We start from the raw sequence: 24,015 nt of genomic DNA, 5'->3' as shown, positions 1-24,015 counted from the left end.
ATAAAAATTTAATTATAAACTAATCCAGTGATCAAATTTTTTTATGTAAATGTAATATTTTGTGTACTCAAACACATATTTTGTACTATAATGTTACTCCAACATCATAAGTTACAATTAACAAAATGTTCACACCACATTTACAAGAATGTATGAATTTAATGGAAAACATCAATTTTACTGAAGTGTACAATATGTCAGATACTTTTTATTTATAAATAAATTCATACATAAAGTATATATTCAAACCACCCAGTTCCAGATATAAAATTCATTAATATGTCTGACAGACTGGCCATCCATTCAGGGTGTTTCCCGGTTTACAGCCAAGGACGTTGAGAACGGCTCCAATATCCCTGAAAACATACATGGGACACGCAGTTTGGAGGATGGATAGATGGAAGGATGTTTGGCTCATCTCAAAGTGGCTTTATAAATATTGATATTGCTCTCAGGATCTCGCTGCACGAGCTCCACCTTGAACATTTGCGGTAACACACTGTCGTAGAAGTCTTGAGTGCCGTGCTCTCTGCGCATCGTTGATGCAAGATAGACGACAGCACCATCCTTACTCAAATGAACCAGTGTTTCCAAAAGGAGAGGGAACGTTTCGGGCAGGTAGATGATATCAGCACCCAGTATGAAGTCCCAGCTGGAAGAGAATCTGTTCTGGTCGTGTCCCCATGAAAGCGGTAATACGGCGGGGGCATCTGAGGGCCACCCTGAGAGAGGGGCGTTAGCGTCTACATTCCTCTCTATCTGAGAAAGGGCAAAAGATAAGTCTGTGATGGTCACATGGGCTCCTAAAAGGCATTAAAAAGATTATCTGAGTTAGAAACTGCATTACAAGTAGGATATGTTTGCCATGTTTTTATCAATGAAAGATTTTCAGTCCTCCTCGGTGCTTCCATGGCATGCAAGATTTCTATGGCAGAAAATGAGAAATCATGCCAATATTGTTAATACACTGTGTACTATTTGCTACGACTTTTTTAATCCCTATGATTTTTAAATCGACCATGAAGGGAATAGAGTTAAAAATAAACTGAATATCAAGAAAGATTACACAGATATTCATGTTGAGATAAAAAACAAATGTGCATTCTGAGAACTTCATGGCAGACAATTGCACACCCATAAATCAAACGTTTTACCTAATCGTGCAGCCACTATGCCAACAAGACCCGTTCCTCCTCCCAACTCTATTACCCTCATCCCACTGAGATCCAGAGACACTTTCTCAAAGAACTGACATAAATGGAGAGCCTATGACAAAACAGTAGAAATAAAGTTCAAATGAAAAAAGAAATGACTTCTTATATTAATATGACATATTTTCCTAACATATAATTGGTTTAGATTTATAGATTATACAATTTTAATAGATTTATCAGACAGAATTTTCATTCTGACTAAAGATTCAGTCTGAATATTACGACGGCGTTTAAATAAATAAATGTAAGATTACAAGAATAAAGTCGTAGCAATTCGAGATAATATTTTGAGAATAAATTCAAAGTCGTAGTATTATGAGAATTAAATCAGAAATTCGCTTTGGAATTCTACAGTCTTACAAAGATAACATTAGCACAAATAAGTTTACGAGTATATAACTATACAACTAGAATAAAACATTTAAGCTGCTTTAAAACAAACATCTTTTGGTGTAGCTGCAGAATTATGCCTCAAACATTATAATGTTCATTGCCGACTGTACACAAGGGACCGTCTGAAAATTACACTTACTCCGCAAAGAACGTTTTTGGTGTCCAACCTTAAATTCTTCACATGTATTTAACATTAAAAATAGTAATAAGAAATGTTCTAAGTAGGCTCCAGCTCGGTTAGCTGACTAATTTACAACAATATTAAAACAAATGTTGGGAAAGTGATAACATTTAAAAGTTAGATATACACACAAAGGGAACAATCATGGCCGCGGGAACATATTTTGAGCAGGGGGTGCTGAGGGAGAAAAGGGGGTGGGGTCATGTGATGAGAGTGTTGACTGACAGGATGATGGCGGCGGCAAAGACGCCAGAAAACTTTTTAGTAATAGTTGCACTCCATTTAATATAAGCGAGTTTGTCTTTGTATTATTGTTATTATGTGTTATTATTAAAATGTTAGGCTAATGAACCACAAAAGCATTTGTTTTAAAGTAAAGGGATCTTTTATTTAGCCTATTTTCGCTTTTTTATTTTAATAAAAGCTCAATGTTTAATATAACCTAATTTGTAATTATACTATTTTATTGTTGATGAGGTTTCATTATTATTAATGAACCAAAAACAATGCATTTATTTCAAAATAAGGGGAAAACACAAAGACGGGAACACCTTTCATTTATTTGTGTTAATGCAGGTATACACCCATTATAATTAATGATATTGTCTACACTGGATGCGATGTCGCACATTATGCTGGGATTTGTCGTGTTGCACGCACAGCATCCAGTGTTTACAATATCAGTGACTATAATGGGTTCTATTGTCTTCTGTCGCATCATGACAAAAACAGTGTTAGTTAAAGATCAAAATAGTGTTATAGATCCTAGATCCATTTTTTTTCTTGGGCTCCATGGCTGGCAGTGCTGCGTCCGTGCCAACCCTACTTCCTACACTACTGGGAACAATGATATCACTTTCCCAACATTTGTTTCATTATTCTTGTTTCTTCTTACTATTTTTAATGTTAAATACATGTGAAGAATTCAAGGTTGGACTTCAAAAACGTTTTTTGCGGAGTAAGAGGAATTTTCACACGGTTCCTTGTGTATTATAATGTTTAAGGCATAATTCTGCAGCTACACCAAAAGATGATTGTTTTAAAGCTGCCTAAATGTTTCATTCTAGTTGTATAGCTATAAAAACTTATTTGTGGGGGTAATAGGCAGCAGAAATTAGAATAGCCTAATTTATGTATGGAAATAAGCAGAATTGATTGCGCAAATGCGCATGGGATTACACTGCACTAACAGAAACTGAAAAGTTTATGAAAATGAATAATTTTTATATAAAATATGTATTTTATAGTCGGTCACCGTACTTTTCTATGCATAGAAGCTTCTGTATCAATATGTAAATTAGTTATATAGTAATAAAGTAGCCTAACTCACCGAGTCCCACACTGAAGCAGCTACGCCGAGGTTTGCGCAGTAATACTGATGAATTCTGATGTTCTGTCCTGAAACTCGGTATGTGCTGTCTGCGCTGAACGTCTCCTCGAATAAACCATCGTCTGCTGGAAACAAGTGCTCAGGATCTTCGGTCATGTTGTGCACATGAATGATCTCTGAAATACAGCTGTTAAAGTCTCCTTAGTTTAGTAGCGCAGATCATTCACGAGTAAAGCTTTTATAACAGAGTGAAATGTAGAAGTAGCGGAATGGGACAAAAATAAACAGCCTTGAGTACGGAAAGCCATCAGATCCAAAAGAGACGACGACCACCACTGCTGCACTCGAGGAGCTGAAACACTGATGTCATTTGCCCATCAGACTGAATAAAAAGTTTTGATACATGTTGATAGTTTCTTAGTTATGATAATTCAGATGTTTCTACTGAAATGACATTTCTGATACGATACACATATGCACATCTCAAAATGCTTTTTTATTCGCTTTAGTCACTGTAAAAATATTTACGTAAAAAAACAAAACATCATCCAGTAATTTTATGGACATTTCTGTTAAGCCTAAAACCCAACGCAATGAAGTTCAAAATAGGCTAAAACACCTGTAAAAAAATAAATATGGAAAATTCTGTCAAACTAATAGGCCTACAGTACATGTGCCCTATTTTTGCAGATTTTTTAGAGTGTGCATTTTCTGCACGATAGTAATCACTTTTACAAGGTCGCTCTGAAGGCTACACTGTTGAAAAAAACTGCATATGCTGGTTAGGGATGTTTTGAAGCATGGAAGCAGGTGCTAGTTGCTTAGGACCAGTACTTGACCAGAGGTGTAAAGAGTACCTGAAAACCATACTTGGTAAAAGTACAGATACCTTACAGCTAAAATGACTCCATTACAAGTTACAAGTAACCAATTCCAATACAACTTGAGTAAAAGTCTTGAAGTATCTGATTTTAACAGTACTGAAGTATTTTACTCCTGCTGAATGTAGGCTCAGAGATGCACTAGTCCTGAGAGACATGCCGGTGAAAATAATAAACAATTGATTTGTAAGATGAGAAATCAAGTTTATTTTCTAAAATAAAACTGAACACCTCAATGTTGCAATAAATCAAGGTCGACACAACAACCTATTAAACGTCTACAAACTCTCAAGTCTCAGTTGAGCTCAAGTGGCCATAAGTAAACCAGTATCCTTTAAAACAGTCTTGTCAATATAGCGGATAAATAAAACAATGTTAAGTAAAATTAAATAGTCAAAGTCTACAGTATGTGCTGGTTTGAGCCTCATCACCGGCTGCAGTCATTTTCTAACCTAATAAATCAAACACCTGCGATCAGAAACTACCTGCTAATGCACTCACATTCACGTAAAGTATCCTTGTTGACAAGTTTAGATGGGTAAAGGCAAAATGCACAAGATGTAGTGCCTTCAATGCCCTTAGATGGCGATATTGCTTCTTCATAGCTGAAATAAACTGCTGCAGAAAAAGCTGCCATGCAAAATGTAATGTGTGATTGCATTAATAATCACAAATGTAGTGGAGTAAAAAGTACATTTACTTGCTCAAAAATGTAGTCAAGCAGTAAAAGTTGCCAATATCTTTGATATTCTGTACAACTACAAAGTAGCCAAAAAGATACTCAAGTACAGTAACTAATTACATTTACTCAAACACTTTACACCTCTGCACTTGACCAGCTTAAACCAGCTCATGACCTGCTAAGAACCAGTTACCATAAGCTTCAAAACATACATAACCAGCATATTCTATTTGTTTCAACAGGTTACTGAAGTGGACCAGAGTCAAGACAGGCTATAAAACGCATTTGGTGAATAAGGTTGGAGAAATGGGCTTGCCGAAAGGTTTCTCATATGAGCTTTTGCTGAGAACGTCATTGGCCAGTCAGCAGTAACAATATAGGCTATGTACATCAGTTTTGTTTATGATTTTGCATGATTTTATTCCCCAAAACAGGTCAGCGCAAATCCTGTCCTGCAGCCAGTTCTGTTTTCAGTCACGTGACTGACGCTTAGCATAATTTTATCTTAAAAAAGAGAAACAAAAATATGTGTTTGGAAGTTTTGGACACTTGTGATCACATAAACAGCACTGACTGGCTGTACATTATCCTTTACATATTTGTGATTTAATGCTTGCAGTAAGACATTAAATAATGTAAAATTTCAATGGTAACCAAATGCTGTTTGGCTGTCATTAATCAAACACATTCTGAATTGCCTGTGTTTTGCTCTGAATCACATTGCTTCTCATGTAAGGGTTCAAAGCATTTATTGGACTCTGTTCCTGTTTCATGAAACTCCTCCTTGAATTCTGAGTAAAGCAGGTAGAACTGCTAAAACTGAAAACAAACACTGCAGATTTTCATCTGCATGGAAAGATGCTGAAAAAACAACAACATTGACTAGTGGGAGTTTTTCTATGGTAAGTACATTTTTGAAGCTACATAAAATGTTCAAAACAATTATGAATATGTTTTGACCTAAAGCAATTTGTGTTGACCTGATATACGTATCCATATGTGTGATCTGTCATCATATAAAGACTTGTCAATGAATGCTCTTACTTTGATTTTGATGGTGAAAAAGCATTGACAAGCAGGTTGATTTCTTCATGCTGTATATATTTTATAAAGTTTAAGGATTATTATGTAGATTAAGTAAGGAATGACTGAAAGCTTCAAAGCTGCTTTACAGCAGAGTTAATCTGTTTGCATCATTGAATCATTATTTTCCTGTTGATCACTGTATGATGAAAACAATCTGTATTTTATAAAGCATTATAAAAATAAAGGTTACTCTGGATTAATGTGACAAATAATTGGAATGCATGATTATTTTGCCATTAATCACATGATTATTCATGTACTCTCACAATATAAAGTGTTACACTTTACTCTTCTAGAGATACTCTGATATGTGAAGAAACTCCAGCAGTTTTCGTCTCTTGACTAACAGCACGCTTCAGAGATATCAGAAAGTGTTTTGTCAGCATCACAGAGTGAAACCAGAACTGCGATTTGAGCAATGCAGATTCACGGAGATCCTCCTGTTTTCTCAGAGTTGTGTGTGAGACAAATGCGCATTATCTGGTTCCTCTAAATGGACCGTTACTGCATTGTTTTACTGTAAATATGCAGTGTTTTGTGTCCTGTATCCATCCACACAGTGCAGACTGACAAAACCCAGTTCAGTCTATTTTAATTGTCAGTTTGCAATTAATGAACAGTAAGTGGCTTTAAATACATTTTGTTTGATTACTTATTTTGTTCCAATTTTTACAGAGAATATGACTCTAAGTATGTAATATACAGTTGCATGAAAAAGTGTGGGAACCACTTGCAGAATCAAAATAAGAGAGATCATACAAAATGCATGTTATTTTCACAGATTCTGCAAGTGGTTCACATACTTTTTCATGCAACTGTACAGATTTCATTGCGTTTAATAAGATAAAAGCCAGTTTATTTCTCTTTGGAAGATCATGGAAGGCATTTTATCTGGGATGCATTTTGACTCTTTGGCTAGCTAACTGCTTCAATATTTGAAGTATATATATTATATACATTATATATTTAGTATATACAGTATATAGAAGTGGTCAGAGCAAATGAGTCTTGTATCACCCATAAGAGCTTTATTTTGCAATGATTACCAGCTAACTGTACATTAGCCTTTACATATTTTTAAATGGTACTTGCAGTAACACGTTAAATAATGTACATTTAATTTCTAACCAAATGCTAGTATGCTAGCTTGTGTTTTACTCTGGTACATTGTCTTTAACCCTGCTCACAGCATAAGCAAACAAACAAGGTAAAACACCTGTTTTTATTGGACACTATTATGCTTTTTTCTAGAACTGCTTCATGAAACTCCTCCTTGAATTTGGAGTAAAGCAGGTGTAGCAGGTAGATCAGATAAAACTGAAAGCAGAAACTTACTGCAGCTTTACTTCAGCAAGGAAAGAAGCTGAACAAATCAGCATTAACCAGCAGGATATTTTTCCTGGTGAGTACATATCTAAAGTTACACAAGATACTGGTTAGACAGTTTAAAACAACTATAAATATGTTTCTGAACTGGAGCCATTCGTGTAAAATGTACCTGCTTGATTCACATATGTGTGAACTGTCCTGATATCATATACAGACTGTTTGTTATATACTTTGTTTTTGAAAAAAAATAATTATCCCAGATTTACATTCAAAACATGTTTTCTATATTACTGTAATGATTCATCACAAGAGCTGGGATCCATTTGCATGCTTTATTAGTACAAACTCGTGATCAGACAGGCTACACTCTTAGAAGAGGTCGAACCTTTGGAGTTCAATAAAGAACTTTACAGTGCAAATATGAACTTCTAACTATCAAAAAGGTTCAAAGTTGAACTTACAGGTAAACTGGTTATTTGGAAGTTCTTTTTAGAACCTTTGTTGTGGTAACAGGGTTCATATTAGAACCTGTGTATAGTTAAGGTTCGTTTATGAACCTTTTCTAATATGATTGGAGTGTACAGTCGATACAGTGTTTCATCTGTACCCCCCGACCTCCCCGCACATTTCTATAAATTGCATCATAACATTGAAAGACACCATGTTTTTTGTCCATTTTTAAAGCATAAACTAAGAAGACCAAGAATAAAAATTCAGTTTTACATTCATAAATGGACAAGAAGCTGTTCAATGTTAAATGGAGAGGTGACGTGAAATTCTTAGCCCTAAAAATAGACTGTGTTCAATATCTTTCGCTTAGACAACCGAAAAAATATTCCCCAATTGAAAAGGACACTATGCAGTTTTAGAGCAAAAATCATGAGTAAAGTGTGATGCACAGGCAATTTATTTTACGTGTTTCATCTCTCCTTCTGTTCCAACTTTATCTACTTTGTTATTAGCTCATGTTTTAGAAAACATTTCATAATTGTATTGTGTAAGGTTTCATCAGGAAGATTATTTTTTTCTTTATTTAGTTTATTATTATCATTACTACTACTACTACTACTACTACTATTGCTTTTACTACAGCTGTTGTTAATCATTGTGCTGAGATTGCTTGTGCCTAAATGTTTTTACAAAATAAGAATACTGACAAATAACTAGCAATTCAAAAGTACATTATTTTCACTAAAAGTAAACGAGATTATTAATATTGTTTCGTTTTTAAGCATGAATAAGCAAATCCTTCAAAATGCTTTAAATGTTTTCATCTGGGCTTTGGTACGCAACGCAATGCACTGAATCTCCACAAGTCTCTCTCGCGCAATGATGTCAGTGGTCACGTGGAAAAAACCGTTACAAATGTTGAAGCGGCAGCAGCGGGCCCGAGTGGGACTGAGCGGAACGACACAAAAATCTGAGGTAAGACAACATAACGTCTCAAATAAACTATTAACTTTTTGAAAAGCTATGAAACACCTATTTAATGTCATAAACTTTAAGGTGTGTGATAATGAATAAATGACGACGGGCCTAAGCAGACACGTCGTGTTAATTCGGCCACAATATTGTCAATTTAACGGCCTGGAGAAATAATTCCGGGTGTACCACTTACTACACCTTTCCCACATGTACTATTTCAAGATATTTCCCGTTTTTATCCTTACTGTGTGTGCGCGTGTGTTTGCTCGCGCGCTCGAGAGAGAGAGAGAGAGAGAGAGAATTTAGTAAAAATGAAAAGTTTATTTTTATTCATATTTTATAACGCATTGTTTTCTAAATTGCAATATTTCTCTGCATATAGAGGCAAGAATGAGCTCAGAGCTGATTCACTGGAAAATCCATGTGGCTGACTGGTTGATGGCAACAGTTTCCAGGTGATCATCCCTACATTTCAAGGTTTATCTCACAAAAATGCACACTCTGTTTAACTTCCCCATTGCAGCAAAACAGACATTTTCACAATTAAGAAGATATGACATTCTCCTATTGAATCCTGTTGTTTTAACAGACAATGGAATTGATGCGGACACTTGAATGAACCTAACTGAAAACTATGATACCTAAAATATTCCCTAAATTGAAGGATCAAGTTAAATTCATAAGATTAGAAGAAAACCTAAAGACTGAGATGCCTACCAAGACCACAAACACCATTCATGTGTAAGTTTATTACATCTACTCTTAAAGTTTTAAAAAAGTATGTGGACACCTCTATTAATTATTATTTACATTTTTTAAATACTTAATAGGTTGTACTGAAGAATTCAGTGACTAGCATTTTCTCACATGTATGTATTTAGTTGACACTGTTATCCAAAACAACTTACATTGCTTTAAACTTATATTGCATTCCCGTTTTGGAATGGGATGCCCATCAACTTGTATAGGTGTGATGGTTAGGTTTCCACATACTTTTAGCTAAACTATATTGCTATCATTACAAATTACTGAGCTGTTAGTAGTACCATTATAACATGCACCTCTCTGCAGTTTTTTGTTTTTTTGTAGGACTTGATTTGGTATTTCACATGGATCAATCTCAACACAACGTATTGCTCAAACAGGGTGACCAGAAATTTATCAGCTACCCCACTAGCAATACAAAAAACTTAAGGAGAGTGGAGATTTTTTTCTTTATAAAATGTATTTATTACTTTTTTTATCACAAAGCAAATGGAGTTAAAAAATAATCTGTTTGATCAGATGTGCACATAATTCCAACAGTGAAGTACAGGTAAGTGCATAATTTTAAAGAAAGATGGAGGTTAAAATTGCCTTTCTTTAATTTCAGGTAAAGCAAGCAAACAATACAACAAGGTTAGTTTAGCCCTGGTGACAAGTGACAAGACTGGAAGAGTGTATGTAAGAACGTGTCAAAGAGCCCTGCAGTTTCATAAAACCTTTTATAGTATTTTACATAATATTATTTTTAAAGGAGTCATGGTGTCACGGACAGAAGGAGACAACAGAGGTAATACAGTTCACAAAGGTTTATTATTGCAGGTGGCAGAGATGGGGAGAATAAACAGGTTAGTAGATTGAATGATGACAGGTTGAATGAACTTAGCTGGATGATAACAGTCTCTTTGTATTTGTAGATGATGGTGAGCGGATTGGTCTGGACTGAAGACAAAGGATGATGAAAGTGAGGGATCTCAATTATGAGACGAACAGGTAAGGAACCAGGTAAGCGACACATGGCATGAGATGCTTAAAAACTAATTCAAGAAAGATCACATTTGACTGGTATTGAAAGACTAAATTAAATTCGTAGCAGGTTTAGCAAAGTAAGGAAATGGGGTATTTTACCAAGGGTCCAAGGACTTGTGACACTAAAAATTTGGCAAGTATTGTAGATGTAAGTATGCCAAATGAAATAACACCTTTTCACTTACATGGCTAATATATATAAACTGAAGGGCTCTTTGACATGTTCTTACATACACTCTTCCAGTCTTGTCTCTTATCTGTGCCCGGTTGCATAAAGCACCTTAAAGGGTTAGTTCACCCAAAAATGAAAATAATGTCATTTATTACTCACCCTCATGCCGTTCTACACCTGTAACACCTTCATTAATCTTCGAAATGCAAATTAAGATATTTTAGTTGAAATCCGATGGCTCAGTGAGGCCTTCATAGCCAGCAATGACATTTCCTCTCTCAAGATCCATTAATGTACTAAAAACACATTTAAATCAGTTCATGTGAGTACAGTGGTTCAATATTAATATTATAAAGCCATGAGAATATTTTTGGTGTGCCAAAAAAACTAAATAACAACTTATTTAGTGATGGCCGAATTCAAAATACTGCTGCAGGAAGCTGGTGTAGTATTTTTGGCACAGAAAATACAGTACTCCGTCATTCGTCCAACTCGTATTTTGAAACTTTGGCCATGTTTAGCATGAGAATCCAACCCTTTAACAGTGTAAATAAGTCAGAATATAGCATTATACCCCCTTTAAGCTTCAGAACGTTATGAATCAGCGTGTCGAATCATGATTCGGATTGCGCGTCAAACCACCAAACTGCTGAAATCATGTGACTTTGGCGCTCCGAACCGCTGATTCGACACACTCATCATCACTATTTAAGTCCTTATTTTTGTTTTTCTGGAACACCAAAAATACTCTCTTTATGCAACCGGGCACTGGTATTTTGTAACAATGGCTGAACACACCTTGTTTAATTGTTCGCTTGTTGGAGACCTGGAAATATAGAGAACTGTTTTTACTCTCCACCATTCTCTAAAATTACACACTTGCGTAATAATATATTTCTTTTGTTTTTTTAGATGGACAATCTGTCTGACCAAGATGTGTATCAAAAGAGGTCAAGGGCAGTTGGGGTAAGTGTCCCAGACAGAATCAACTTAAGTTTTTTAAGAATAGCAGACATATTTTTGTGGGTAGATTTATTCAGGAGAAGATGATTACAGCGTTGGGATCCACTTGGATAAAATGAAAACCAAATGCTTGATGATCACCAAATCCTTTTAGAGGACTAAATGACACGGACAAAGAGTGAGAGGACAGACTATATGAAACATCACTCCACAAAGGAAATATTATCATGATATCCAGCCCTTAATGTCACCTCAGTTGTGAGTAAAATTGTGTTTCAAATTGTGACTTAAAAGCAAATAATAATGGAAATTATGTATCATTTAATACGTTTATATTGAATACATACATGTTATATTGAATATAACATTATTCTCTTCTTGTTTAGGAACCACGTACACCCAACCCTGTGCTGTATATACTGTAAATGGATGTGCCTTGTGTAACAGGTATACAAAGTATACTAGTAAATATTGTTATAATTCACACAAAATTGTTCATATACGTTTTATGATACCTGATCTAAAGGTGCGCTTCTCCTTTAAGTGATGCCGAGGTCACAGTATGACCTAATTTCCTGTCCTGTCTCCTCCTCTTCCCTTTTGAAATGTGATTCGATGGAAGAGGTAGGTTTCTTTTGTCATCCTGTTAATTTTATTTAATCCTAATGTTAATTATATCTTTTATATCTTTATTTCAACCCAAACTTATGTGTAAAGTACTGTTTTATCTATCCTTGGGATTATTTTTGATATTTTACATTCTTTGAGGTATATTTCTGTCTTTTATGTGAAACAAGCACATGGTAATGGAGGCGCACCATATTTGTTTTATAGTGTTATAAGGGCCACTGGATCTGAGGCTGCTTATTTGTCTCTGTTAAACAGGTATGTTTTCTATATTATTTTCCTTATGTTCATGTTTTCTTCCGCCCCCTTTTGAAATGTGATTCGATGGAAGAGAGTCATATAAGGGCCACTCAATCTGAGGCTGCTTATTTTTCTCTTTTACTCAGTAAAAAGATCCAGTGAATCGACTGCTTGCTGTCCCGTGTCTGTCTCTTCATTCAACACAACGTAACACAACGCAGACCAAGTTTTAATACCCGGTGTCGCTGGCCGCACATCACGCTGGGCATAAGCGAGCCACACGGGTTACACTTGGATGCGGTCTGTTTTAGAAATAATGATGCAAGGGGAGAAAGTCTGTGAAGTAGACGATATGACCAGGTCATATGACCATGTTATTCTAATGACAATGTACTTAATCTTCAACCTTGAATATGCTTCAAAGCCGAGAAACACTCTTAACATTATTTGAAAAATAAAAATGTCCTGTTTAAACATTATCTTAAAAATTATATATAAATTAAAAATTAAATTATTAAAAATAATATAAAAATGATAGATATTCAGCTACATTCTGTTAAAGGTTGATGGAAATGTATAGATTAATGAATGAATTTATTTATTTGATTGTTTATTTATTTATTTATTTGAATGATAACAAACAATTTTCCTTTTTTCTCTGTCCATTGGTGCCTGTGCTCACATTTTATATTTATGTATTAAACATTTTATAGACAATCATTGTGTTCTGTATTCAATGTTTTGAAATGGGATTAAGATATAGTTATACAAGTTATATATAAGACATATAGTTAATGTATATTTTATATTATATTTTAATAATTATTATTAATATATGTTATTGCTATCTAAAAGGAAAAGGTTCAAAATGGAACCTTAATGGGCTTTAATGCACCTTTAAGTGAAGGTTCCAATTAGAACCTTTTTAAAAAGGTTCAAAAATGAACCTTTAAGGTTCCCCCACAGTTGCAATCGCCAGGAACCTCAAAAGGTTCATTTTTGAACCTTTTCTTCTTAGAGTGTAGGTCAAACAGGGGCAGACAGGAACAGCAGAGACAGGCAGAATCAAGGTCAGAATACAGGCAATGGTCAGTTCAGGCAGCTATCACTCACAAATCAGGAGACAAGGCAAGGGTCAAGACAGGCGGTGATGGTTCATAAACGGGAGACAACAGGTTCAGCAACAGGCAATCAAACAGGATATAAACGCTCAGAAATGTACACCGTGGCAATACAAGACTTTGCGAAGCATGAGTGGAAATGAGAGTCTTTTATAGTCCGGGTTATGGGCAACAGCTGGCAGGATAATCAGTCCGAGGCACAGACTTATGGGAAATGTAGTGTTGTGTGTGTGTGTCAGTACTCTGGTGAGGGCTCCCTCCGATGGTCAGAGGAGGGAACTCTGTGACAATTACATTGAGATTGCATTGACATTATTCTTGAAGAGCTGCTGTGCAGCAAAAGTGATGTACCAGTTATCAATGTAAAGCTGCTTTGACACAATCTGCATTGTAAAGAGCGTAATATAAATAAAGGTGACTTGACTGGTTTTTAAAGTTCAGAGATATCTTTAAAACTAATCTAGAACATCTTTGACCAACTTGGTATGGATGAAGGATGTGAATTTTCCTCATTTGTATTGGCAGGACTAATAGCTTTCTGGATAGAAAGAAGAGTGACGCTGCTTCTAAAATGAGTCTCGATAAGAAAACAGAAGGATGTTCTCAGTCCCGGAGATCTATAGTACACAGCCGTGTGTCCATGAGGAGTGAGAGTTCCATGGCTAATCCTGCTGACCTCAGTGATAAACCAGTGAACACTGATCCTAAGTGAGTATAAACACACTTGATCAAGTTAGCTTTTAACTGTTAATGTGTGAAAATTAATTACAAAATATAAACAAAAGGATTAGATTTTCTAAATTAAAAAAAAAATAATAATCTTTTTCAGCTTAAATATCAAATCCATGAAAGAGACCAAATTATATCTAGTGACATTAATATACATGAGCAATATCACACTCGTAGAGCGGATTTACAATGTTTGACTGACAGTTTGAGGATCCACACTCGTGTGATTCATCCGTAGGTAGTCCGTTGGCATTATGAAGATGGACTTCTACACATTAAAAATTCAACCATTTATATTTCATGTAATTCTTTAACCCTCTTGTACTGTTGTGGGTCAATTTGACCTGTTTTGATTTTGAGTTGTCGGAAACATCATTTAACCTGTTTTTTTTTTTTGTTTTTTTTTTGACTTTTTCTCATTTAGGGTCATGAACATGCATGCAAAGTTTCAACACGCTGATATGTTTTGACATATACACTAGGGGTGTAACGGTACACAAAACTCACGGTTCCGTATGTACCTCGCTTTTGAAGTCACGGTTCGGTACAGTTTTCGGTACAGCAGGTGGAGAGAAAACTAAACATAAAATTGCTTTTTTTTATTATTAAACAGAGGTTTACTGAACAAATTGTGTTTTTGTCTTTAAATATATTAAATTAAATTAAAACTAAAAGTTTCTTAAGGATAAAAAAAATTATCTCTGCTAATGCTATAAACTATGTAGGGAGCCCTAACTTGAAAGAAGCCCAAACTATTAGCCTAAATTAAATTGCTTTTTATTTTTAGATAAAATAATCAACACTCAAATAACAAATTGTATGCAAACCTGTAAGCTGCACCTAAGGCAGTTTTTGCATTAACTTCTAAATGTTTTTACTCCAATTCGTTGTTGAAATATAATCATTTCTACACAGTGGCTGTTATTTTAACATCAGATTTATTTAAACATACATTAAATAGCCTAATCAGGATATCACTAAAAGATTAAGTAAAATAATGAATATATTGGCTAATATAGTGCATATATTAAGCGAAAGAGTTCATTTCTCTAGCGAACTAACAAGCTGTGAACACTGAATGGCTTTTCTGAGGTAAATGCATCATGACATATTGTTGAATACGGACGCTTTCATTGATGTCTTTCCACCGTTGAAACACTGAATGAGCGATTACATGAGATATGACCGTTTCAGTAAGTTGTACTTAATCTTGCAACATACCTTCAGATGTTCTTTCATGTTTATTCTGTAACTAGTATTAAGGAGGAAGAGATGAACACATTCACTTGCGCTCCGCGCTCGCGCTGCCGGTTGAACTGAGGCGCCTGTACAGTGATCTGTCACCCCACATCAAAGCACGTCAAAATGGCATTTTCTGTTTAAACTTCATGATTTCGTGGACAGAATTTGAAGGATGACACTTTGTTTCTTATCGAAAGTAACAAAACGCAGAGCTTATTGCGGTTATTGGTGGTGAATATTGGTTGCAATGTAATGCTTCGGTACACACGTGCACCGTACCGAAAGACCTGTACCGAAACGGTTCGGTACAAATACGTGTACCGTTACACCCCTAATATACACACAATATTATGGTTACGTTGGTGATGTTCGCAGGTTACCATCATATTTTAATGTTCTAAGGCAACTGTACAGGCCCAAAACAATAACATTTATTGGTTATATCTTGTTATTTTAGTTTTTTACTACCCTAAGAAGCTAAAAAAAAATGAGTTTTTCCTCACTTATTTTAATACAAAAAAATATTTTGTCAGCCACACATGGCAAAAATTTATTTTTTCCAATCTATCTAAAATACTGTCTAGCCTATATTGTTTTTCTTGAAATTTTGTGAATTTTTTTTCTCATTTAGGATCATGAACATGCATGCAAAGTTTCAACACACTGATGTGTTGTGAAATGTGCAATACAAAATTTTATACTTCTTACTTCATTTTTGACCCATAGACAGTCATTCAAAAACAACTACAGACCCAAAATTCAAAACACTACTGTGTTGTATGTCACAGCTCCTCAACTCTAGTCCTGAAGTGTCAGTGTCTTACTGAGTGTAACAACTTTTTATTTTCAAAGTTTGTGAAAATATAAAGTTGTTTTACCTGTTAATTGTCTAGTCCACTTTTTGAGCATAGATATGAAAATGATCTTTCTATGGAGCCCTGCACATGACATACAAGAAAAAAATTAAATTGTGTGCACCGGCTTACTAATTCATTCCCTCGATTTACTAAACCATGTGCACAATTTACTAAAATGTGCGCACAATTTACTATTTTGTTCTCTCGATTTATAAATCATGCGCATGATTTAATAATCAAGGGAACGAAATAGTAAATCGTGCACACGTTTTAGTAAATCGAAGGAACAAAATAGTAAATCGGGGACTCTGATTTCCATATATGGTTTGAGTAATCTGAACCATATTTTTTCATACTTTCATATATGATCAGTCACCAAATATGAAAACTAGAGACTGAAAGCTTTTAAATGATATATAGTTTGCCAAGATTACTTTAGACTCATATATATTATTGTTATAAATGTATAATGCCAAACATTCCACAGGTGGGGGGAGGGGCAGTCGTTAAAACAGTGGTTAAAAACATTTTTATAAATCATAAATTCAGATATTTGTGTATTGATATTAAAATTATTATTAATTATTGTAATTATTTGTAGTTAATTATTTGTACATGATTGTATGTTTTTTTGTTTGTTTGTTTTTTGTTTGTTTGTTTTGTTTGTTTTTTCATAGTGTGATTTTTGGGGAATTGTTTTGAATCCAATTAGGGTCAATTTGACCCGGACCATACAACTAGTCAGCAGAAATTGAACAATGCATAAGGGTTAAATGTGCAGGTTATTATATGTCTACAGTAGGCTATATCATTAATCTACAGTTGACCTTTGTAGGCAGAAGTGGAAAGTATAACAATGCATTAATGTTGAGTTTAGTTTTCACTGTAACGGTACTATTAGTGGTAGAAATACTGTAAATCATGGCACCGCTTTGAAAACAAATATGTGACCTATGCTGGCAAAATGATTCAGAATGTGCACAGGCTAATTTTGAGCTACAGGCAAAATAAGTAAATTATTTCAAAAGATTTTGCCATGTTTCGTTGAAATCTTTTTCATTCAAATTCATTTTTATTGCAAATAATAGCTGATCTGATGTCAGCCACTGAAACATCAACTGCAAACAATCACTGCAAGATCTCAGCAGAGGATGATTACAACTCCAAAAAACAGCTTTACCAGCTTCACTTTATTTATTTATTTATTTATTTACAATTGAATATATATATATATGCACTAAAAACACTAAACCTTAAAAATCAGTGATGAAGTTTTTTGATGTGATCAATGAAGCAAATCACTTTATGATGCTAATATCTTTAATATGTAGCAAGTGTCTGTTTTCTGGCTTTATTTTAACACAACAAGTGTGTTTTTTAACACTGATCTTGTGATACTGCAGATGCTATTCACCAAAATGGTGGCTTAATATATATATATATATATATATATATATATATATATATATATATATATATATATATATATATATATATATATATATATATATTCAATTAAAAAAATCAACATTAATTAGAGCTAAACCTCTCTTATTTCTTAGAAATAACCTATGAAAGAAATAAAGTCAAACTGTTCTGTAATAAGTGAAGCTGTTTATGGAATTGTTTAATCATCCTCTGCTCAGCTCTTTAGTTTCAGTCCCTAAAATCAGATCAATTATTATTTGCAGTAGAAAGGGACTTAAATGGGAATTAAGTTCTCAATCAAAATATGGCTGAAACATTTGAGATAAAAAAAGAATTTACAATTGACATAAAAGAACAATTTAAATAAAATAATTATTTATTTGGTTGAATTAATAAAAAATAAATTCAAGTAACTAAATTTGTCAATTTGAAAATACTTAATATTCTAAGTAATTAAAACTTAATTAAGTCACTGGAAATTAGTACCTCAAAGAGTTAAGTTGAGTGAACAAAAAACATATTTTACAAGAAATGTTGGTTCGTTGAACATACTTAATATTCTACGTAAATACAACTTAACTGAGTCAGTGGAAAAAAGATAACTCAAAAAAATTACAGTGCAGGTAAACATAAACACCAATACTGAATATATCTTATAAAGAAAATAGAGATTATATGAATAATTTGATTGATGTTATGATGAGTGAAGTATAACAACTACTTGCATGATGTAAGGATGAGCTATTTTGCATGTATATCCTTGGATGAATTTATACAATTTCAAAATGTATAACATATCACATCCTGTTCTACAAACACACAGGGTTGTGATAGCATCCAGTTCTGCTGGATCTGCTCAATGTTACACACAAGCAGCCCTGCAGAAGGAGACTGGAGACCTGCAGAAACCAATAAAGAATGAAATACAGAGAATCAAAGACCAGCTCAAAAGCAGCATGAAGAAAACGTATGAGAGATTATTTGAAGGAACCAAATTACAAGAGAATGAAACTCTCCTGAAAAGGATCTTCACACAGCTCTACATCATAGAGGGAGAGAGAGAAGGAGTGAATGAAGAACATGAGGTTTTACAGATGGAGAAAACAGCCAGAACAAAACACTCACAAGACACTCTAATCGACTGCAATGACATCTTTAAAGCCTCACCTGAACCAGGATGTGAGGAGAAACACCAAATCAAGACTGTTCTTACTAAAGGCATCGCTGGAATCGGAAAAACCGTCTCTGTGCAGAAGTTCATTCTGGACTGGGCCGAGGGAAAAGCCAATCAGGATGTGGATTTTATGTTTGTGCTTCCATTTCGAGAGCTGAACTTGATCCGAGATCATCAGTACAGTCTTCACAGACTTCTGCTGGACTTTCATCCTGAACTTCAAGATCTGGACTCAAAGATTTATGAGGATTGTAAAGTTGTATTAATCTTGGATGGTCTGGATGAAAGCAGAATCACACAGATGTTTTCAGATGCTCAGAAAGTTTCTGATGTGACTGAGACTTCATCAGTGGGTGTGTTGATGTCAAACCTCATGAAAGGAGATCTGCTTCCCTCTGTTCTCATCTGGATCACCTCCAGACCAGCAGCAGCTGATCAGATCCCTACAGAATACATCAACCGTCCGACAGAGATTCAGGGATTCAATGAGTCTCAGAAGGAGGAATATATCAGAAAGAGAATCAGTGATGAGCATCAAGCCAGCAGAATCATCTCACACATCAGAAGAGCAAGAAGCCTCAACATCATGTGCCACATACCCGTCTTCTGCTGGATCTCATCCACTGTGCTTCAAAAGCTCCTGAAAGAAGATCAGAGTGCAGAAATCCCTCAAACTCTGACTGAAATGTACATCCACTTCCTGCTGATTCAGATCAACATGAGGAATCAGAAGTATAAAGAGAGAGATCCAAAGAAATTCCTGCAGTCCAACAGAGAAGTGATAGTGAAACTTGCTGAAGTTGCTTTCAATCAGCTGATGAAGGGCAATGTGATGTTCTATGAGGAGGACCTATTTGAGAGCGGCATAGACGTCACTGACGCCTCGGTGTATTCTGGGATTTGCACTGAGATCTTTAAGGAGGAATCTGTGATTCATCAGAGGAAAGTCTACAGCTTCATTCATCTGAGCTTTCAGGAGTTTCTTGCTGCTTTCTATGTGTTTTACTTTCATGTAAGTACAACTATGGAGGGACTGAGGAAGTTTGCTTCAGTGCAAAATTTGCTTAAAGGAGCAGTAGATACAGCCATTGAGAGTGAGAATGGAAACATGGATCTGTTCCTACGATTCCTGCTGGGCGTCTCACTGGAGTCTAATCAGAGACTCTTACAGGATCTACTGACACACACAGAGAAAAGCTCAGAGAGTATCAGAAGAACCACACAGTACATTAAAGAGAAGATCAATGATGAACATGGACTCTCCACTGAAAGATCCATCAATCTGTTCCTCTGTCTACTGGAAGTCAACGATCAGACTCTGTCCAGAGAGATTCAGAAGTTTGTGAAATCAGAGAAGAAACTCTCTCCTGCTCACTGCTCAACAATCACCTACATGCTTAAGATGTCAGAGGAGCCGCTGGATGAGCTGGACCTCAAGAAATACAACACATCAGATGAGGGTAGAAGAAGACTGATACCAGCTGTGATCAATTGCAGAAAAGCTCTGTGAGTGAATGGAATTACAATAAATTGTTGTAACTGATACATATTGAGTATATTTTGTAACATTCACAAAAATGTTATTGAAATCATAATTGTATAATTGAGTTATCTATATAATTGTCATGTCTTTCAGTCTTGCTGACTGTAATCTCAACAGACAGTCATGTGAAATTGTGTCATCAGTTCTAAAGTCCTCAAACTCTGTCCTGAGAGAGCTGTACTTGAGTAACAATGACCTGCAGGATTCAGGAGTGAAGCTTCTTTCTGATGGACTGAAGAGTCCAAACTGTCGGCTGGAGATACTGAGGTATTAAGAACATATAAGGGATAATATACAGTCAGCCGGTCATAATATTGATATGTGTCTGTAGATGATCTGACTGTGTGTGTCTGTAGGTTGTCAGGCTGTATGGTGACAGAGGAAGGCTGTGGTTATGTGTCTTCAGCTCTGAGTTCAAACCCCTCACACCTGAGAGAGCTGGATCTGAGCTACAATAATCCAGGACAATCAGGAGTCCAGCTGCTCAAAGACAGACCGAAGGATCCAAACTACAAACTGCAGATACTCAAGTATGTGGGGCACAACTTAGAAACCCTAATAGTTTAAGTTGGAGCTTTTAACCAAACTTTGCTTTGAAAGTAAAATCATTATTAGTATTATTAGTATTATTAGTATTATTATTATTATTATTATTATCATCATATAATATTATAATCCTGATATAATATATAGATTGGGTTATTAAGAATTTGAAGATGGTAGAGATGCCCATGTAGTGTTATTTATTATTTGCAGAGTTACTGAATGCAAATAATTTACAACTATATATTAAATAACTTGCTTTATGGTTATATGTATAAATCAATTCAATTTGAGCTCATTTGGCTGTTCACCGGGGCCTGAAGATATCAAGATATCAAAAATCTCCAGACATTGAGACATATGGCTCTGTGAAGCTGCATTAGAATTATATGATTAAGAAATATGCTATACAAATAAGCATGGCTTGACTATTTATATTAATAGTGTGTATGTGTATGTGAATATCTATTCAAACTATTTACAGTTTGTTTTTGACTATATGTTTGTGTGTCTTTTTAGATTGGATCATGGAGGGCCCTTCAGGATAAAGCCAGGACTACAAAAATGTAGGTTCTTTCTCTGACTCACTCTTGCACATTTAATGGAAACAAATGAGGTTAATAAACTGTTTTTATCATCTTGTGTTCAGATGCCTGTGATCTCACACTGGATCCAAACACAGCACACACTCAACTCGTCTTGTGTGAGGGGAACAAGAAGATCAAATTTGTGAAAGATCATCAGCCGTATCCTGATCATCCAGAGAGATTTACTGATAATCCTCAGGTTATGTGTAGAGAGATATTGACTGGACGCTGTTACTGGGAGGTTGAATGGGGCTTCAGGGAGGTTAAACAGGGCTCTTGGGCTCGTATAGCAGTAGCCTATAAGGGAATCAGCAGGAAAGAAGGGACTGTTGGTAAGTTTGGATACAATGACAAATCCTGGTGTCTTTTCTGCACTAGTAATGGATTTGTTGTGTGGCACAATAATGTCAGCAAGAACATAATAACCCATGCACCAAAATCTAACAGAGTAGGAGTGTATGTGGATGTGTCGGCCGGCACTCTGTCCTTCTACAGTGTCTCTGACACAAACACACACTTATACACATTCAACACAACATTCAATGAACCCCTCTATGCTGGATTTAAGGTTTTTGAGTCTGAACTGTCTCTGTGTCAGATTTAACAAACACAGCCTTAAATGCCAACATAGACTTAGTACAGATGTAATGGAGTACACTAAATATTTGTCTTCCAGTGGTGTATAAAGTACTCGAAAACCATACTTGAGTAAAAGTATAGATATCTTGCCAGAAAATGACTTTGGTAGAAGTTAAAGTTGCTGTTTAGAATGTTACTTGAGTAAAAGTTTTAAAGTATGTGATATTTTTTGTGATTAAGTATGAAAAGTATTTTTTTGATATTAAATGTACTTAAGTATTGAAAGTAAAAGTACAAGTAAATGTAAAATACTAAAGGAGCAAAAAAATATTAAAAATTGTTCTATACACAGTTTGAGCAGCAAGATTGTGTTCAGTTTTAACTCTCTTACATTTTGTTTCTTTAAATTGGCTAAAGGTTTATTGTAATTTTTATACATAAAAAATACTAATATATTAATTATACATTGATGATTCGTTCATGTTAATTTATAGTGCATTATAACTAATGCAAGAGTAGTATATGAAATAGTAAATGAAAACATGTACAGTAGTGTACATTGTATAACATACCGTTTTGTTGTCCGTTTTAAATCGTTTTGAAGTGACCCGCTCTGTGCAGCGCGCAGCCTCACATCACGTGTCAAAAGAAACCATACGAGGCATCAGTGATAGTTTTTATTTCGCCTATAGAGGCCGCTCTCGTAATGTCTCATAATCTATGCTCGTAATGACAGTGCACTCTTCTCAGCCGCTCCAGCAACGGAAAACTAAAAAAGTGATTTTGTTATAAAAGCATCTAAATTAAAAAAAAATCCCATATTTATTCTGGCCAGCATTTGTCCAAAACAGCAAAAAAAAAAAAAAAAAAAAAAAAAAAAAAATTTAATAATTTATGGCTAATAAATTTTGGTTGTAAAATGGTCAGGTAGGGTGTTGTGAAAATCCAAGAATATGCTATAATAAATGGCTAGTTTTAAAAAGTCAACAAGTCATACATTTCCACTCCCTCCACCCTGAATTTCATTAATTAATTGTCTGCAAGTATCATGCCACCACTTTGTTTGTAAAAGCTATGTACAAATCATTCTGTGCATCTTATTTATTTACATACATAATTCATTTTCATGTATTTTATGTATTTATTTAATATTACTTTTAATTGTTGATTAAATTAAGATAAATACATTCATTAGAATCAGCATTCCCTCTCATTTGGCCTGATTAGGTGGGCAGATCACTGTGTTTCTCTCACTTCACTTGGATTAGTAAATGAAAAATGTATACATTTCAAATTTTACAAATGTTAAAATATATCTGTTAAATAACAAATGTGAATTAAAGAACAAACATGTCTTTATTGAGTTAGCACTGTCATATATCTTTCATTAAAGTTTTAGACATGAAATTTGTTTCCTTTTATGTTGCACCTTATATACCGTTGGCCTGTTGTCAGCATAAAAAAGAAATTCATTAATGTTCTTTTAAATGAACTGACTGTATGCTGTCTGTTTACAGTAAAACTGTTCTGCTAGAAATGTTTAAAGGGTGAGGGCATCGTTTCAGGGTTATGAACACACTGACTCTGAACAGCACTGTCTGATGACAGTCTTTACACTTCTAGAGATACTTTGATATGTGAAGAAACTCCAGCAGCTTTCATCTCTTGACTGTCAGATAGCAGGCAATCTATTATGTATAACACACAAATACAGCAAAGAACAGAAGATGTTTGGGAATCAGAGAGACGTTCAGCAGCTCTTCACGCTTCAGATGTCAGAGAGTGTATTGTCAGCATCACAGAGTGAAACCAGAACTGTGATTTGAGCAATGCAGATTCACTGAGATCCTCATGTCTCCTGCTTTCTCAGAAATGTGTACAAGACAAAAGTGATCTAG

At 34.9% G+C, this 24,015-nt stretch overlaps 2 protein-coding genes and 1 long non-coding RNA gene across 9 annotated transcripts; 2 read left to right on the top strand and 1 right to left on the bottom strand.

The window, feature by feature from the left end:
• Positions 1-274: 274 nt before the first annotated feature.
• LOC137021803 (EEF1A lysine methyltransferase 3-like) lies at positions 275-3,366 on the bottom strand. The gene is made up of 3 exons (XM_067388768.1): positions 3,119-3,366; positions 1,155-1,266; positions 275-803 (listed from the first exon to the last, which is right to left on the bottom strand). Exons 1-3 carry the CDS (start codon positions 3,272-3,274, stop codon positions 415-417), a joined length of 657 nt encoding a protein of 218 aa, XP_067244869.1. The 5' UTR covers positions 3,275-3,366; the 3' UTR covers positions 275-414.
• A 4,125-nt stretch (positions 3,367-7,491) lies between these two features.
• Positions 7,492-13,260, top strand: LOC137021804 (uncharacterized). 7 transcript variants are annotated; one of them, XR_010895360.1, is made up of 7 exons: positions 7,492-8,521; positions 8,904-8,998; positions 9,111-9,262; positions 11,397-11,894; positions 11,974-12,071; positions 12,282-12,332; positions 12,461-13,260. It is a non-coding gene; the product is annotated as an uncharacterized lncRNA (long non-coding RNA). The 7 variants fall into 7 exon arrangements; XR_010895358.1 differs by having other exon boundaries at positions 7,494-8,521; positions 8,904-8,976; positions 12,461-13,259; XR_010895361.1 differs by lacking the exons at positions 7,492-8,521; positions 8,904-8,998; positions 9,111-9,262 and adding an exon at positions 9,771-10,276 and having other exon boundaries at positions 12,461-13,257.
• Positions 13,261-14,006: 746 nt separating this feature from the next.
• Positions 14,007-22,208, top strand: LOC137021292 (NLR family CARD domain-containing protein 3-like). The gene is made up of 6 exons (XM_067387569.1): positions 14,007-14,143; positions 18,515-20,371; positions 20,502-20,675; positions 20,765-20,938; positions 21,471-21,517; positions 21,601-22,208. Exons 1-6 carry the CDS (start codon positions 14,007-14,009, stop codon positions 22,140-22,142), a joined length of 2,931 nt encoding a protein of 976 aa, XP_067243670.1. The 3' UTR covers positions 22,143-22,208.
• Positions 22,209-24,015: the final 1,807 nt, after the last annotated feature.

The sequence above is a fragment of the Chanodichthys erythropterus genome, chromosome 6 (assembly GCF_024489055.1).
Source record: "Chanodichthys erythropterus isolate Z2021 chromosome 6, ASM2448905v1, whole genome shotgun sequence".
Lineage (NCBI taxonomy): Eukaryota > Metazoa > Chordata > Actinopteri > Cypriniformes > Xenocyprididae > Chanodichthys > Chanodichthys erythropterus.
The sequence above is the reverse complement of the archived record's forward strand: the minus strand, read 5'-3'. Positions and strand labels throughout refer to the sequence as shown.

Bases quoted from the DNA above. Each gene is read 5' to 3' on its own strand.
- LOC137021803 (XM_067388768.1), bottom strand. From the start codon at position 3,274: ATGACCGAAGATCCTGAGCACTTGTTTCCAGCAGACGATGGTTTATTC. The intron at 1,267-3,118 runs GTGAGTTAGGCT...GTTTTGTCATAG, and splicing joins CTGCTTCAGTGTGGGACTCG to GCTCTCCATTTATGTCAGTT. The intron at 804-1,154 runs GTAAAACGTTTG...AATGCCTTTTAG, and splicing joins CATAGTGGCTGCACGATTAG to GAGCCCATGTGACCATCACA.
- LOC137021292 (XM_067387569.1), top strand. From the start codon at position 14,007: ATGAGTCTCGATAAGAAAACAGAAGGATGTTCTCAGTCCCGGAGATCT. The intron at 20,676-20,764 runs GTATTAAGAACA...GTGTGTCTGTAG, and splicing joins TGTCGGCTGGAGATACTGAG to GTTGTCAGGCTGTATGGTGA. The intron at 20,939-21,470 runs GTATGTGGGGCA...GTGTCTTTTTAG, and splicing joins TACAAACTGCAGATACTCAA to ATTGGATCATGGAGGGCCCT.